General features: G+C 33.4%; 1 protein-coding gene and 1 pseudogene across 1 annotated transcript; one reads left to right on the top strand and one right to left on the bottom strand.

The window, feature by feature from the left end:
- The first annotated feature begins 4,947 nt into the window (after nt 1-4,947).
- Nucleotides 4,948-6,191, top strand: LOC115961520 (annotated as a pseudogene).
- A 3,323-nt stretch (nt 6,192-9,514) lies between these two features.
- LOC115958939 (trimethyltridecatetraene synthase-like) lies at nt 9,515-11,490 on the bottom strand. The gene is made up of 2 exons (XM_031077214.1): nt 10,579-11,490; nt 9,515-10,135 (listed from the first exon to the last, which is right to left on the bottom strand). Exons 1-2 carry the CDS (start codon nt 11,488-11,490, stop codon nt 9,515-9,517), a joined length of 1,533 nt encoding a protein of 510 aa, XP_030933074.1.
- Nucleotides 11,491-15,275: the final 3,785 nt, after the last annotated feature.

Raw genomic sequence — 15,275 nt, 5'->3', positions numbered from 1 at the left:
CGTAAAAGTTATTCTACAAAGTTCCAATTATTGAAATCACGGAGAAGAGAATACAAAGACTTTGCTGCTGGCCTAATGGTCTAGAGTCAATGATGACTCTACAAGACCGATGGTAGATCCCACCTGTAGACCTATCTCCAATGTGGAAACTTGGACTAATCAAGCTTTTTTCTATGAGAGAAAGAAAAAGACAGACTTGTGCAAAATGCAGTCTTACTTTTCATGAACCATGCAGCCACTTCCAAATTTTCAATCAAAACAAATTAAACACTAGTATAATTTTATATATATATATATATATATAAAAAAAAATTCCAATTCCGCTTTTTCGATATTTCCAGCCTTTTCTCTGCAAAGAAACACTGTATCATGTGCTTGTTCTAACCAAACACCCACTAAAAACATTATCTCTCTACTTTTCTTTCCTTTTTTTTTTTTTTTTTTCATCCTTCTTATTTCACCTCCAACCATACATACTCTAAGGGATGGGATTTGCAGCGGAAGCTTTGTCAAAATAAATTTGACACTCAAAAGAGAAATATTTTGTCAAGTACTTTGTGATAAATCTCACCACACTCAAATAAAATACACAAATGAGTTATCAATAAAATAGAAGCTTTTATTGATGCTTAATATATTACACAGATTTTTTTACACACACCACTCATTGTTTCTCTCTTGCTATTTCCCTTACACTTGTTGAATATTACTCTTTGTAGAAACAACACTTATTGAATTATCACACACTTCTTGCTATATTAGATACAACACTTCTATTGGATATAGGATGCCTTTTACATTCCGCAGTGGTTTATTATTGGGCAATTCGAAAGTATACTCCCTCCCAAACTACCTAATAAATTCTCTTCCATAGCTACTATTATATAGAACTTACATAGGAAACAACAAAACAAAGCATCAAATGTTTCCACCTAATGCTTTGTTTGGCTACAAATGAGGGAAGAGAATAGAAAAAAAAAACGAATAATAGAAAGGAAATGAGAAGGAAAAGAAAAGAAATTAAATCTCTTGTGTACATTTGAAAATGAGGAGAGGAGGGGAAAAGAAAAGAGAAGAATGAATTTAACTTTCATATGTTTGGATTGTAATAAAAAATGATATGGAAAGAAAATATGTATTTTTTTACTTTTATGCTCATATAAATGTGAAAGATGCATAAAAATTATGAATAAATATGTAACTTCAAGACATATTATATTATATATATGGGCCCCAAGTTTTTAAAAACTATTGTCTCCTTTCGAATTCATCCAAATTGGGCGGATTGCAAATTTGTAGCACTCTCCCATGCTAACCAAACCGAAGAAATGATCACTTTTCAAACCATTTCTCATCTCTTCCTCTCTCCTCTAGGGTTATCAAACACACTGTAAAAGTTATTCTACAAAGTTGCAATTATTGAAATCATGGAGAAGAAAATACAAAGACCTTACTGCAAGCCTAATGGTCTAGAGTCGGCGATGACTCTACAAAACCAATGGTAGATCCCACGTGTAGGTCTGTCTCCAATGTGAAAACTTGGACTAATCAAGTTTTAATCTATGAGAGAAAGAAAAAGACAAATATGTGCAAAATGCAATCTTACTTTTCTTGAACCTTGCAGCCACTTTCAAATATTCAATCAAAACAAATTGAATGCTAGTAATTTTTTTTTTTTTTTATAAAAAAAAAAATCCAATTCCGCTTTTTCGATATTTCCAACTCTTTCTCAACGAAGAAACACTACATCATGTTCTTGTTCTAACCAAACACCCACTAAAAACATTATCTCTCTACTTTTTTTTCCTTTATTTTTTTTCTTCCTTCTGATTTCAACTCCAACCATACATACTCTAAGGGATGGGATTTGCAGCGGAAACTTTGTCAAAATAAATTTGATACTCAAAAGAGAAATATTTTGTCAAGTACTTTGTGATAAATCTCACCACACTCAAATAAAATACACAAATGAGTTATCAATAAAATAGAAGCTTTTATTGATGCTTAATATATTACACACATTTTGTTACACACACCACTCATTGGTTCTCTCTTGCTATTTCCCTTACACTTGTTGAATATTACTCTTTGTAGAAACACCACTTATTGAATTATCACACACTTCTTGCTATATTAGATACAATACTTCGATTGGATATAGGATGCCATTTACATTCCGCAACGGTTTATTATTGGGTAATTCAGAAGTGTACTCCCTCCCGAACTACCTAATAAATTTCCTTCCGTAGCTAGTATTATATAGAACTTACAAAAGAGACAACAAAACAAAGCATCAAATGTTTCCACCTAATGCTTTGTTTGGCTACAAATGAGGGAAGAGAAGACAAAAAAAATGAACAATAGAAAGGAAATGAGAATGAAAAGAAAAGAAATTAAATCTCTTGTGTACATTTGGAAATGAGGAGAGGATCAGGGGAAAAGAAAAGAGAAGAATGAAAAGAAAATATGTATTTTTTTTACTTTATGCTCATATAAATGTGAAAGATGCATAAAACTTATGAATAAATATGCAGCTTCAAGACATATTATATTATATATATGGGCCCCAAGTTTTTAAAAACTATTGTCTCCTTTCAAATTCATCCAAATTGGGAGGATTGCTAATTTGTAGCACTCTCCCATGCTAACCAAACCGAAGAAATGATCACTTTTCAAACCATTTCTCTTCTCTTCTTCTCTCCTCTAGGGTTATCAAACACACTGTAAAAGCTATTCTACAAAGTTGCAATTATTGAAATCACAGAGAAGAAAATACAAAGACCTTACTGCAGGCCTAATGGTCTAGAGTCGGTGATGACTCTACGAAACCGATGGTAGATCCCATGTGTAGGCCTGTCTCTAATGTGAAAACTTGGACTAATCAAGTTTTTTTCTATGAGAGAAAGAAAAAGACAGACATGTGCAAAATGCAATCTTACTTTTCATGAATCTTGCAGCCACTTTCAAATTTTCAATCAAAACAAATTGAACACTAGTAATTTTTTTTTTTATAAAAAAAATCAAATTCTGCTTTTTCGATATTTTCAGCGTTTTCTCAACGAAGAAACACTGCACCATGTGCTTGTTCTAACCAAACACCCACTAAAAACATTATCTCTCTACTTTTCTTTCCTTTTTTTCTTTTTTTTTCATCCTTTTTATTTCACCTCCAACCAAACATACTCTAAGGGATGGGATTTGCAGCGGAAGCTTTGTCAAAATAAATTTGATACTCAAAAGAGAAATATTTTGTCAAGTACTTTGTGATAAATCTCACCACACTCAAATAAAATACACAAATGAGTTATCAATAAAATAGAAGCTTTTATTGATGCTTAATATATTACACACATTTTGTTACACACACCACTCATTGTTTCTCTCTTGCTATTTCCCTTAAACTTGTTGAATATTACTCTTTGTAGAAACAACACTTATTGAATTATCACACACTTCTTGCTATATTAGATACAATACTTCGATTGGATGTAGGATGCCATTTACATTCCGCGGCGGTTTATTATTGGTTAATTCGGGAGTACACTCCCTCCCGAACTACCTAATAAATTTCCTTCCGTAACTAGTATTATATAGAACTTACAAAAGAGACAACAAAACAAAGCATCAAATGTTTCCACCTAATGCTTTGTTTGGCTACAAATTAGGGAAGAGAAGACCAAAAAAAAAGAATAATAGAAAGGAAATGAGAATGAAAAGAAAAGAAATTAAATCTCTTGTGTACATCTGGAAATGAGGAGAGGAGGGGAAAAGAAAAGAGAAGAATGAAAAGAAAATATGTATTTTTTTTTTTTTTTACTTTTATGCCCATATAAATGTGAAAGATATATAAAAATTATGAGCAAATATGTAACTTCAAGGCATATTATATTATTTATGTGGCCCCAAGTTTTTAAAAACTATTGTCTCCTTTCAAATTCATCCAAATTGGGTGGATTGGAAATTTGTATCTCTCTCCCATGCTAACCAAACAGAAGAAATGACCACTTTTCAAACCATTTCTCTACTCTTTCTTTCTCCTCTAGCATTATCAAACACACTGTAAATGATATTCCACAAAGTTGCAATTATTGAAATTATGGAGAAGAAAATACAAAGACTTTACTGCAGGTCTAATGGTCTAGAGTATTGGTGATGACTCTACAAGACCGATGATAGATCCCACGTGTAGGCCTATCTCCAATGTGAAAACTTGGACTAATCAAGTTTTTTTCCTGTAAGAGAAAGAAAAAGACAGACATGTGCAAAATGCAGTCTTACTTTTCTTGAACCTTGCAGCCACTTTCAAATTTTCAATCAAAACAAATTAAACGCTAGTATTTTTTTTAATAAAAAAATCAAATTCCACTTTTTCGATATTTCCAGCGTTTTCTTAGCGAAGAAACACTGCATCATGTGCTTGTTCTTCGCTCTCAAGTTTTATTAATTTTTATTCCTACCTTAGAACCTTTTGATTATACTCTGCGTTTTTCTTTTTATCTATTTTCATTTCCAGTTCAATTTTCAAAATCTTACTCTTGAAGATTTTCCTTCTCAAAAAAAAAAAAAAAAAAAAAAAAAAAAAAAAAACTCTTATCTATCTGTTATTGGTTTAGGTTATATATTTTAGGGTTTCTTTTTAATATAATCTACTTCAACAATTTTTTTTTTTTTTTTTTGAGAGTAACTTCAATAATTAGGATTAATATTATGCTTTGTTTTTTTTTTAATGGAATATATTATGATATGTTGATTTTATGACATATATAAGCTGTAAATCACTTTTTAAGTTAAGTATTAGGCATTGGCTAACTGATCCTGTTTTTACCGATGCCTTAGGCAACCTTTGAAATACTAATTGAAACTAAGGTCCTTCTTCTATAACATCAAACTCTTCATCTTCAACTTCAGTTCTTTGCCGTTTCGTGTCTTCGCTTTTGAAACCAAAAGATGCAGAAACCCACCCCACCAGGAGAGTTTTCGTTGAAAGAGACCGAACCCTCTCTTGGAGGGAAAAAGGTCACTGGCTCTGAGCTCGTTGAACAGATTTATTATCTCATGTCCAGGTTGTCAAGGCCAAGGATTTGCCTGAAAAATATGTCGCAGGTACTTGTGACCCCTATTTGGATCCATCAAGGTTACGACTCCCCATTTTGAGACCAATTGGAATCAGGTGTTTGCTATCTCGAAAGATCGACTTCAGTCTTCGGTACTTGAAGTTATTGTGAAGGATAAGGACATTGAGAATGCAAACAATGCTTTCATGGGTCTGGTTTCGTTTGACTTGAATAGGGTTCCCACACGGGTTCCCCCGGATAATCCATTGGCGCCACAGTGGTATAGCTTCGACAATGATAGGGGAAAAAAGGTTGAGGGAGAGTTGATGCTGGCTGTTTGGATGGGCACTCAAGCTGATGAAGCATTTTCTGAAGCATGGTGTTCAGATGCATTTGGAGTTGGTGGAACTGATGATATTGCCAATATTCGTTCCAGGGTGTACCTCTCTCCAAAGCTTTCCGATGTAAGGGTGAATGTAATTGAAGCTATTGACTTGCAACTAAGTGATAAGCGCAGGTCCCCTGAAGTGTTTGTGAAGGCTCAACTGCGAAATCAGGTTTTAAAAAGCGGAATTTCTCAGATCAGGACTGTTAATCCTCTTTGGAATGAGGATTTAATGTTTGTAGTGGCGGAACCATTTGATGAGCCGTTGATTTTAAGTGTTGAAGACAGAGTTGCACCTGACAAGGATGAACTTCTGGGGAGGTGTAAAATTCCCTTCCAGGATGTGGATTGGAGGTTGGATTATTTTAAACAACCTGTCATCGGTAGATGGTATAAACTTGAGACGCATGTCGTTACAGGAGGAGGAAACCAAGTTTGCCAGCAGGATTTTGGTGCGTATCTGCTTGGAAGGTGGTTATCACGTTCTGGACGAATCAACCAAATATTGCAGCGACTTTAGACCTACAGCAGAAGAGTTGAGGAGGCCCGAGATTGGGATTTTAGAGGCTAAGGAGCTTGCACCGATGAAGACAAAAGATGAGGTAGGAACAACAGATGCTTATTGTGTGGCAAAGTATGGTGAGAAGTGGAAGCGAACAAGGACAATTAGCAACAGCTTTGGTCCCAAGTGGAATGAGCAATATAGTTGGGAGGTGTTTGATCCTTGTACTGTTATTACAATCGGAAATTAGGTTTCTCTTGTTCGGTTGAGGAAGGAAAGAAAGAGGGAGATGCATGGAGTGAGTTTCTTTTGGGGCCCACAAATGCATCTTATGCATTGTGAGCATAAGTTTGTGTAGAAAGAGAAATTGCTTCATTGACAATTAGACAATTACTATAATACCCTTATACTCATAAATTATCAAATATAATATCTAAATGCTAAAACATAGTATTTATTGTTACTATTCTCCCGTTGAACCACATCATAGTAGCATTTCAGTTTACAACGGTCTATTTCCATCCAATCCGATTTATTTTTGTTCATTTTGGTCCAATTTAGTTCATTTGATCCAATTTAGTATAGTTTGGGCCATTCATTCTTTTTCGGTCCAATTTGGTCCATTCGATCCATGTTGTCCACTCGGTTCATTTTAGTCTATTCAGTCCACTTCGATGATGCATTGTGAGCATAAGTTTGTGTAGAAAGAGAAATTGCTTCATTGACAATTATGTGACATTCTCAGCATAATGTTGGAAGATTCTTCATTCGATCAACTTTGCTTATGCATTGTGAGGAGAGATTTGCGTAGAAAGAGGAACTGCTTCATTAACAATTATATCTCATTTTTAACGTGATGTTGGTAGGTTCTTGACGAAATTACATTACCTTACGTTATTAAAGTCTTTGTATTTTTTTTTCTCATATATATATATATATATATATATGTGACGGTTTTACATATATTTGCTTTTTCTTTAGGCCATTCAAGACGTACAAAGGATGAACCATTACATTATTTGCAAAATAAAATAAACTTACAAAATTTAAAATACTTTCAAATAACAAAAATAGATAGCATAATTTAGAAAATCTAGTATATTGTAACTACTATATTTTGTTAGAAAATAATCACATTATTTTAAGAAAAGTTTAGGGAAATAATCTTGTACAGGGGTATTGTGTGTAAAATGTATTGCAACTATTTTCTCTAGTGGGTCATTTGGTAGTGATACACCAAAGAGAGATTTTTCCACCCAGCACTCGGATTTTCCTCTTTGTAAACACTTCGGCGTGTTATGGGTGTTTTGAATATTTGTTCTATTTTATGTTAATCCATGCATGCTAATGGTAATTGTCTAATCGCTTAAACATATGGGCTTTAAATTGCTCAATTAGTTTATATTAACATTATCCGTTTAAAATTGGGGTCAAAATTACTTGAGTTTGTGCAATCAAACTTTTTCATATTATTTGTCAATTACCACGATTTTTTTTTCTTGTGAGGATTGTGCATCCCTGATAACTTCATTATTATTGTTATATTTTTTCAAAAAAAATGAGGGTATTTTTCAAGTATTTGACTATTCTTTTGGGTGTGTGCTTTGAGAAATCCAGTGACAGAGTCAAGAATTTTTCCTAAGGATGCTAAGCTTTAAGAAATGTTTGTCTCACAATTCTCGAACCATTGACAAATTGCTTAGAGGATCTTGATCGATCAACTAGCTGTTGAGAATACATAAATTTATTTTCTTGAGTTGTTATGAAACTAAAGTATTGAACTTGAAAGAAACACAAAGGCATACATTTTTGTTCACGGTTTGGCAATCAAAACATTATGAACCTCGTAGTGTTGATTCACTAAAATATTTAGTTTGTTAAAAAACTTATTTCGTTTACTATATTTTAAAATGAAGCCCCTTCAAAACTAACTTATTGCTTAAGATTTTATTTCTACTAACACAAAGCATTGGTACATGATGACTATGACACCATTGTGCAGTGCCATAGGCGAACAACATAGATTAGAAATCATTCGTACCAAAAGAGCTGGCAACAGAAAAAATATTACACATTAATTCACTACTAATAAAGATTAGGCGAAAAACACATTTTGGTCCCTACATTTTCAGCCGATTTTCGTTTTAGTCCCTAAGTTTTTTTTTACCGCTTTTAGTCCCTCTCCTGAAAAATGCTTCCATTTTAGTCCCTGCCGTTACATCAAAAACGGATATTGCAGACATGGCAAACGGCAAAGTCAAAAAATAATAAACTAATGTCCACGTGGCCTAAATTAATAATAAAAAATATTTTTTAATGCCACATCAGCATCTAAATTAAAAAAATTAAAAACTCTCATAAAAAAAAATCCTTAAATAAAAAAATTAATTTATTAATTCTAACTAAATAAAAAAAATTAAAAACTCTCATCAAAAAAAAAAATCAAAAACAAATTTAAAACTAAACCCAGCAAGAACAACAAAACCCAGCAAGAACATAAACCCAGCAAGAACATAAACCCAGAAAGAACTAAACCCAGCAAGAACATAAACTCGACCTTTTTCATAAACCCAACAAGAACATAAACCCAGCAAGAACTAAACCCAGCAAGAACATAAACCCACAAGCTTTCTCTCTAAATACTCCAATGCCCAGATCTATTATTATCTCCTTCCATTTATACTAAACCTCACCGTTTTCTGATTACTCACTGAAAATATATTTATAAAAAAAAAAAAAATTCAATCTTTTTTTTGGTTGTTGTTGAAATGGTGCATCACGTTCTCTTTCCGTCCGGTGAAGAAGTTATCGACCACGATCACGCTATCGCCTCGCTCCATCAGACGGTCGACCAAGTGGGACCCAACGAACCCAGCCCCGCCGGTCACCACGATCCGCAAACCCTTGCGTTTTAGCCCCAAGGGGACTTTGCCGGAGCTGTACATGTGGAAAGCAAAGCGGTGCTCGTACATGGGTTTTTGGTCGTACTGGCTTAGCCGTGTCATCGTTTCCGGGATCGTGAAGTGTCCGTACTCGACACCATTTCGTTAACCCAGTAAAAAAATATATTTATAAAAAAATAAGGCTCTCTGCAAATATGGTTTGAATTTAATTTTTTGAGTTTTAAATTTGCCGTGTTTGTGTTTTGTTAATCTTGTTTTTGCTGGGTTTAGTTCTTTCTGGGTTTTGTTGTTCTTGCTGGGTTTAGTTTTAAATTTGTTTTTGATTTTTTTTTTTTTTTTATGAGAGTTTTTAATTTTTTTTATTTAGTTAGAATTAATAAATTAATTTTTTTATTTAAGGATTTTTTTTATGAGAGTTTTTAATTTTTTTAATTTAAATGCTGACGTGGCATTAAAAAATATTTTTTATTATTAATTTAGGCCACGTGGACATTAGTTTATTATTTTTTGACTTTGCCGTTTGCCACGTCTGCAATATCTGTTTCTAATGTAACGGCAGGGAATAAAATAGAAGCGTTTTTCAGGAGAGGGACTAAAAGCGGTAAAAAAAAAACTTAGAGACTAAAACGGAAATCGGCTGAAAATGTAGGGACCAAAATGTGTTTTTCGCCTAAAGATTAAGTGGGACTCGAGGCTCCACTACTGCTATCAGTGGAAATTTCCGAGGTGTTGCCAATCCATAAACTTCATCCATGCCTAAATCTTCAACTTTCATATTGTCTGGTAATTTCCAGTTAAATCCTTGTAAAAAATTAGCCAAACTAGAGCTAATCATCTTTAGTCCAAGGCTGTAGCCAGGGCACATTCTCCTCCCAGAACCAAATGGCAATAGCTCAAAATTTTGTCCCTTCACATCAATATCCTTACCTAAGAATCTCTCTGGGCAAAACTCTTCAGGTGCATCCCATATTGAAGGATTTCTCCCTATACTCCATGTGTTTATGAAAATTCTAGCACCTTTGCGGATTTCATAACCAGCTATATTGCAATCTTCAAGAGCTAAATGTGGTGCAAGCAATACAGCCACAGGGTGCTTTCTCATTGTCTCTTTCATAATTGCATTAATATAAGGAAGTTGTGGAATGTCTTTCTCTTCCACCCATCTGTCTCTCCCAATTACTTTATCAAGCTCTTCAGTAGCCTTTTTGATGAGGTGTGGTTGCTTTAAGAGTTCAGACATTGCCCATTCCACAGTTGTTGCAGAGGTATCTGTGCCTCCAGCTATTAGGTCCTGAATTTGATGCACAAAATTAAAAGATTGTGAATTGATGGCAATGATTAGGGGCAACTAAAACTTGAAACTTGAAAGCTAAGGCCAAACTGTTTTGAATCTCTTTTAAGTGTAACCTATACACACAAACATAAGAGAGAGAGGTTGTAGAAAATAAGATGTAGACATCTTATGACTTAATTAAAACCAAGTATCTTAGGTAAGATCTGTTTCACTGGAACCTTGTTGTGGATTGCCTGAATTGCGCCAATTATATAATATATGTGTGCTTGCATGGTCAAAACATAGCTAGAAGACATATTTAGAAAGCTTTTTCACATGCCTTTCCAAAAAGAAAAAAGAAAAGTTCAATCAAGACAAAAATAAGAAGACCCCCCCCCCCCCCCCCCCCTCAAAAAAAAGACAGAAATAAGAATATTAAACTAGATAGGTGGTTGTATTACCTGAATAAACCCTTTTACGCTCTCATAGGTGAGCTTAACATCAAGATTAGGATCATCAGCCATCTGCAATACTAAATCCACCATGTCCTTGGGCACAAAATCCTTCTCTCCTTCCCTCCTTGCCTTGCGTTCATCAAACACATGGTCATGGAATCGATCGAGCTTTTTCTTTAAAGCCTTCATTCGCTTAACGTACCCTTGCAAGTCCAAGAAATCGACCCATGGTATCCAATCTCCTATATTTAACACCCCATTCAGCAAGAACAACTCATCTAATACTTCTTGGAACTCTTCTAGTGTAACTATTGAAGTCTCATCTTTGGACTCACTAAAATACTTCTTGCCTAATATAATTCTGCTTATAATACTTAGAATAAGACGCGAAAGATGGTCTTTTAGCATAATTGGCTTCCCTGACATACTGCAAAGGCATGACATAAAAACACGTCTTTCTTCAACACGAATATACTCATAGGAGTCGAGTCGTTTTGAGCTAAAGAGCTCGGAGAGATATATCTTACGCCCTTGACGCCAATATGGTCCATAAGGTGCCCATGTGATATTGAGATAGTTATAAGTAGTATGCTTGCCAGCAGCAATTTGGGGTCTAGAGGCAAAGACATGGTCATGTGTCTTTAGGAATTGTTTTGCCACTTCTGCTGATGAGGCAACCACAACAGGAAAGGACCCAAACTTGAGTTGCATAATAGGTCCATATTTTTTAGACAATTTGTGAAGGGATTGGTGAGGAAGTGGACCAATAAGGTCTAGATTTCTTATGATAGGCCAAGGTGTAGGACCTGGTGGAGATTTTCGCTTGTGATATTGAAAATCGGATTTTTTAGTGAATAATAAGAGTAGAGCGGTTAGCAATGCCATGGCTAAAACAACCAACCAAGAAGAAAACTCCATTGCTGGGATTTTTGTGACTGAACTGTTATGTGAGTTTGGTTCGGTTGGGGGATTATATATTAGCATAATTTAATACGCACCAGCTAACCGTCCTTGTTGCGCACTGCTGCAGATGGACTACATCACCATGTTCACTATATTTTTATATAAGCATGTATCATGTGAAAGCTTGGTGACAAAATATGTAGGCTCGCCATGATCCAAAACCAATTTAGGCTCGCCCTAAGTTTGACCAATAAAAAGGAACAAGTTGGGCCTCAATATCCACTTTAAAAATGTTCGAAATCTATAGTAGTTAGAGATTTCATGATAAAAGGTATTAGATATCCACTTAAAAAAATGTTTGAAATCTATGGTAGTGAGAGATTTCATGATACACGGCTTTAGATATCCACTTTAAATATGCTCGAATCTAGATTAATGTCATAGCTTATTTAGTTGAAACTGAAATTTTTATTGAAAGCATAGAAAATAGGTTAAAAAATAAGTTGAATAGTATAGTGAGACCGATAAATAATATTAAAAATTGTAGTGAGACTAATAAATAGGTTAAAAAATAAACTGAATAGTATAGTGAGACCAATAAATAATATCAGAAAATGTAGTGAGACTAATAAATAGTTGCAAAAATAAGCTGAAAGGGTAGATAAACCGAATTTTTCAGCTCATCCCAAATGGATACTAAGATTCTTAACATGAAATGTGTCGTAAAAAAAAAAAAATTGAATAAAATAATAATAATAATAATAAGCAGCCGCTGTGGATAAAATATTCATATTAACAAAGCACTCTTTGAACGTGATTTTGTAACTGGTAACTCAACTGGTAAAGTCTCTGATGCTTGTATAAGAGATCTAGGGTTCAATCCCCGCCTACACCAAAACTGATTGGTGTCTTAATCTGATAATAAAGAGCTATTATCAAGAGCGGACGCCATAAATTAAAACTCTCTCTCAAAAAAAAGAACGTGATTTTGTAACAAAGCACTCTTTGAATCTAGCGGATTCCATTGGTGCAAAGTCTGCAGACCAAGCTGGCAATGAGTTATGCTGCATAAGTTTATAACTGTGCCTTATCTATTGAATTGACTCACAGAGTAGACTACTAGTATACAAAGAAGAGGGACTAACCATTTTGGTTGGGTGGATTTTAAGAAGGATAAAAAATAAAAATTAAAAAATTAATAAAAAAGAGAAAATGGAACAGAACAAATATTGTGGGTATTCTGTTGGAAGGAGGAAAGGAAAAAAGAAAAATATGTGGAGCCTAGGTGCTTTCTCTCAAAACCCACAAATATACTATCTCCTCGATTTAAGGAGAAAATAGAGAGAGAAAAAAAAGCAATTGTAGTCAAATTACTGAACTACTCCTTTCATGTTTTGGTTGTTTCTTATATTTTTCTTATTTTCTTCCTAGGGGTGATAAACATACTGCTTCCCTTTCTTTTGAATTGGGCATGTTTTTTATACTTTAACAAACCTAGATGATTAGCTTCTTCTTTTTTTTTTGGGTTGGTGGTTTTCCTTTAAAAAAAAATGGGCATCATTTTTTAATAAAGGCATATGAGCAAATTTATATAAATTCTATTTTCTATCCTCTAATTTTTCTTCACAACCAAACAAAAAAGTTTTTCATCCCTCTACTTTTCCACTCTTCCAACTAAATACTAATTAGAGAAACTAAAATCTTTTCTATATATCCTCCCACTTTTCCATCATCTCTCCATTTTCTATCTTCCCACTTTCTCATCCTCCCAACCAAACAAACTCTTAGCCTTCGCTGCTCCTGTTATATTCAATGATGGGGTTGAATCCAGTGGCGGCTCCAAAAAAATTTTGAGGGTGGTCATTAAGAAACTTAAATTATACGAAGTCTAATAAAAAGAAAACTTCATATATTAATGACAAAACACACACACACACACACACACACACACACGTGCAAACATATAAAGTCTTACAATTTCCTTCTATGAATTTTCTTATTTTGAAATCATTACATAATAGTCTTATTATCAATGTTGCAAGCTACATCCCATTTAAAATTTTAATTTTTTAAAATCTTTCTTGGACTTTTTTTTTTGTAAAGACCTAATATATTGTTAAGGGGACTAACATTTAAGGACTAAATTTTGGCTACAGACTAAGTCGTAACACAAGACTACAACTCTTACTAAACAAATTAACAATTCTACATATTTTGAAAATCTAACCATTGAATTGCATGTTCTCTATGTTCTTAAAACACATGTCAAATTTCATACCAATCGGATGTTATTTACTATTCGATCTATGAACTTACTTTTTATGTATAATTTTATACTATAAAAACTCGAAATTTAAACATTTGATTGATGACATAGCTATTGATCTTTGATTTTCTTAAAATTTTGCAAATATGGAGGATATAAGAAGAAAATGTAATTAAATGGTGGATTTGTCAAAATTTACATTTAATAAAAAAAATATTGAATGGAGTTGTAGTCATAACTTACAACCAAGTTCGTTGCCAAATTTTATCCAAAATTTAATTATGTTGGGCCTAAAAAAAATTTAGGGTTGTCACAAAGTTTTTTTAAGGATAAAATGTTAGGGTTTATGCCCTAAAATCCACTTTATTGGCATGTTATAAATAGTTAAACTATTTAATTATATGAGACTATTTGTAAATGAACTAATTGGATATTATCATAGTCCTTAAGATGCATTGTATGTGATTTATACGATTTAGTTACAGAAGATATAAATTACGAGTTCCTTGTATAATCAAAATATAGTTCATAGTTGGTAATGAAATTGGACGTTTTATTTGCGAAGACTATAACATATCAACTAAGATGGTTTGTCTTGATCATGGAAGTAGAGACTTCTAGTTAATGTGTTGATATGTCTTAAGTGTGTAAAACATATTGAACTAGACCGCTATGAGATTAATTATTCAATTAACAACTGTCACCTGAATCATTAATCTCACGACTTCTAATTTCATAGACCCTCAATCTTGAGAGGATAGCGAACCCGATCATGAAATGTAGGTTACTTTAATATATCAGGAGTGAGATCTAGATTAATGGTCAAAACTTCAATATGTTGAGTAACCACACGTAGTGTTGAGGGAACACATATTCTCAAGATAGAATCCATAATCTCTTTCTATAGAGACACGAAATATCCCCTTGAGATAAGTTTAATGGAACTAGTTATTCAGGGCCAGCCACTTTAGTAAAGAGTTACTAAAGTTCATATTTTATGAAATTAGATTTCATAAATATGAATAACTAAAAGATTAAATTGGGTATCAAGGAATAAAATAATTTTTTACAAAGTGACAGTTTATTATGACTTTGTTCACTATGGATATTTCATGAAGGGGTAAAATGATATCATATTAGAATCTTGGGATATAATTTATTAATAAGGCCTAGAATGCAATTATATTTTCATAGTGGTACTTGTTATATAATTAATGGTAACTGTGGGCTTGTCAAGAGTTGACAAATAAGTCTAAGGCCCATTGGAGCTAGAGTCTTATTAGTCCCTTTGGTCTCATCCTAAGCCAAACACTTAAGTCCAATTGGGCTAGCCCAAAAGGCTAACCCAATTAGATAATCAGTTATTTATTTAATAAAAGTTATTAAATAAAGTAATTGTCAATGTAGTTAATATGTACGTATGATTAAAAAAAGAGAAAACAGTTTTTCTCTACAATATCTTGGAAATATACTTTTCCAAAGGAAAATTTGGTACACAAGAACTGATTGAGATACCATTCATCTTGGAAACCAT

Source organism: Quercus lobata, chromosome 9 (genome assembly GCF_001633185.2).
Source record: "Quercus lobata isolate SW786 chromosome 9, ValleyOak3.0 Primary Assembly, whole genome shotgun sequence".
In the NCBI taxonomy this organism is placed as follows: domain Eukaryota; kingdom Viridiplantae; phylum Streptophyta; class Magnoliopsida; order Fagales; family Fagaceae; genus Quercus; species Quercus lobata.
Note: the sequence above shows the minus strand (reverse complement) of the source record. Positions and strands in the feature narration are given on the sequence as shown.

Excerpts from the sequence above, each read along its gene's own strand:
- LOC115958939 (XM_031077214.1), bottom strand. The coding sequence starts at position 11,490 with ATGGAGTTTTCTTCTTGGTTGGTTGTTTTAGCCATGGCATTGCTAACC. Across the intron at positions 10,136-10,578 it reads GCGTAAAAGGGTTTATTCAG|GACCTAATAGCTGGAGGCAC; the intron begins GTAATACAACCA and ends CATCAAATTCAG.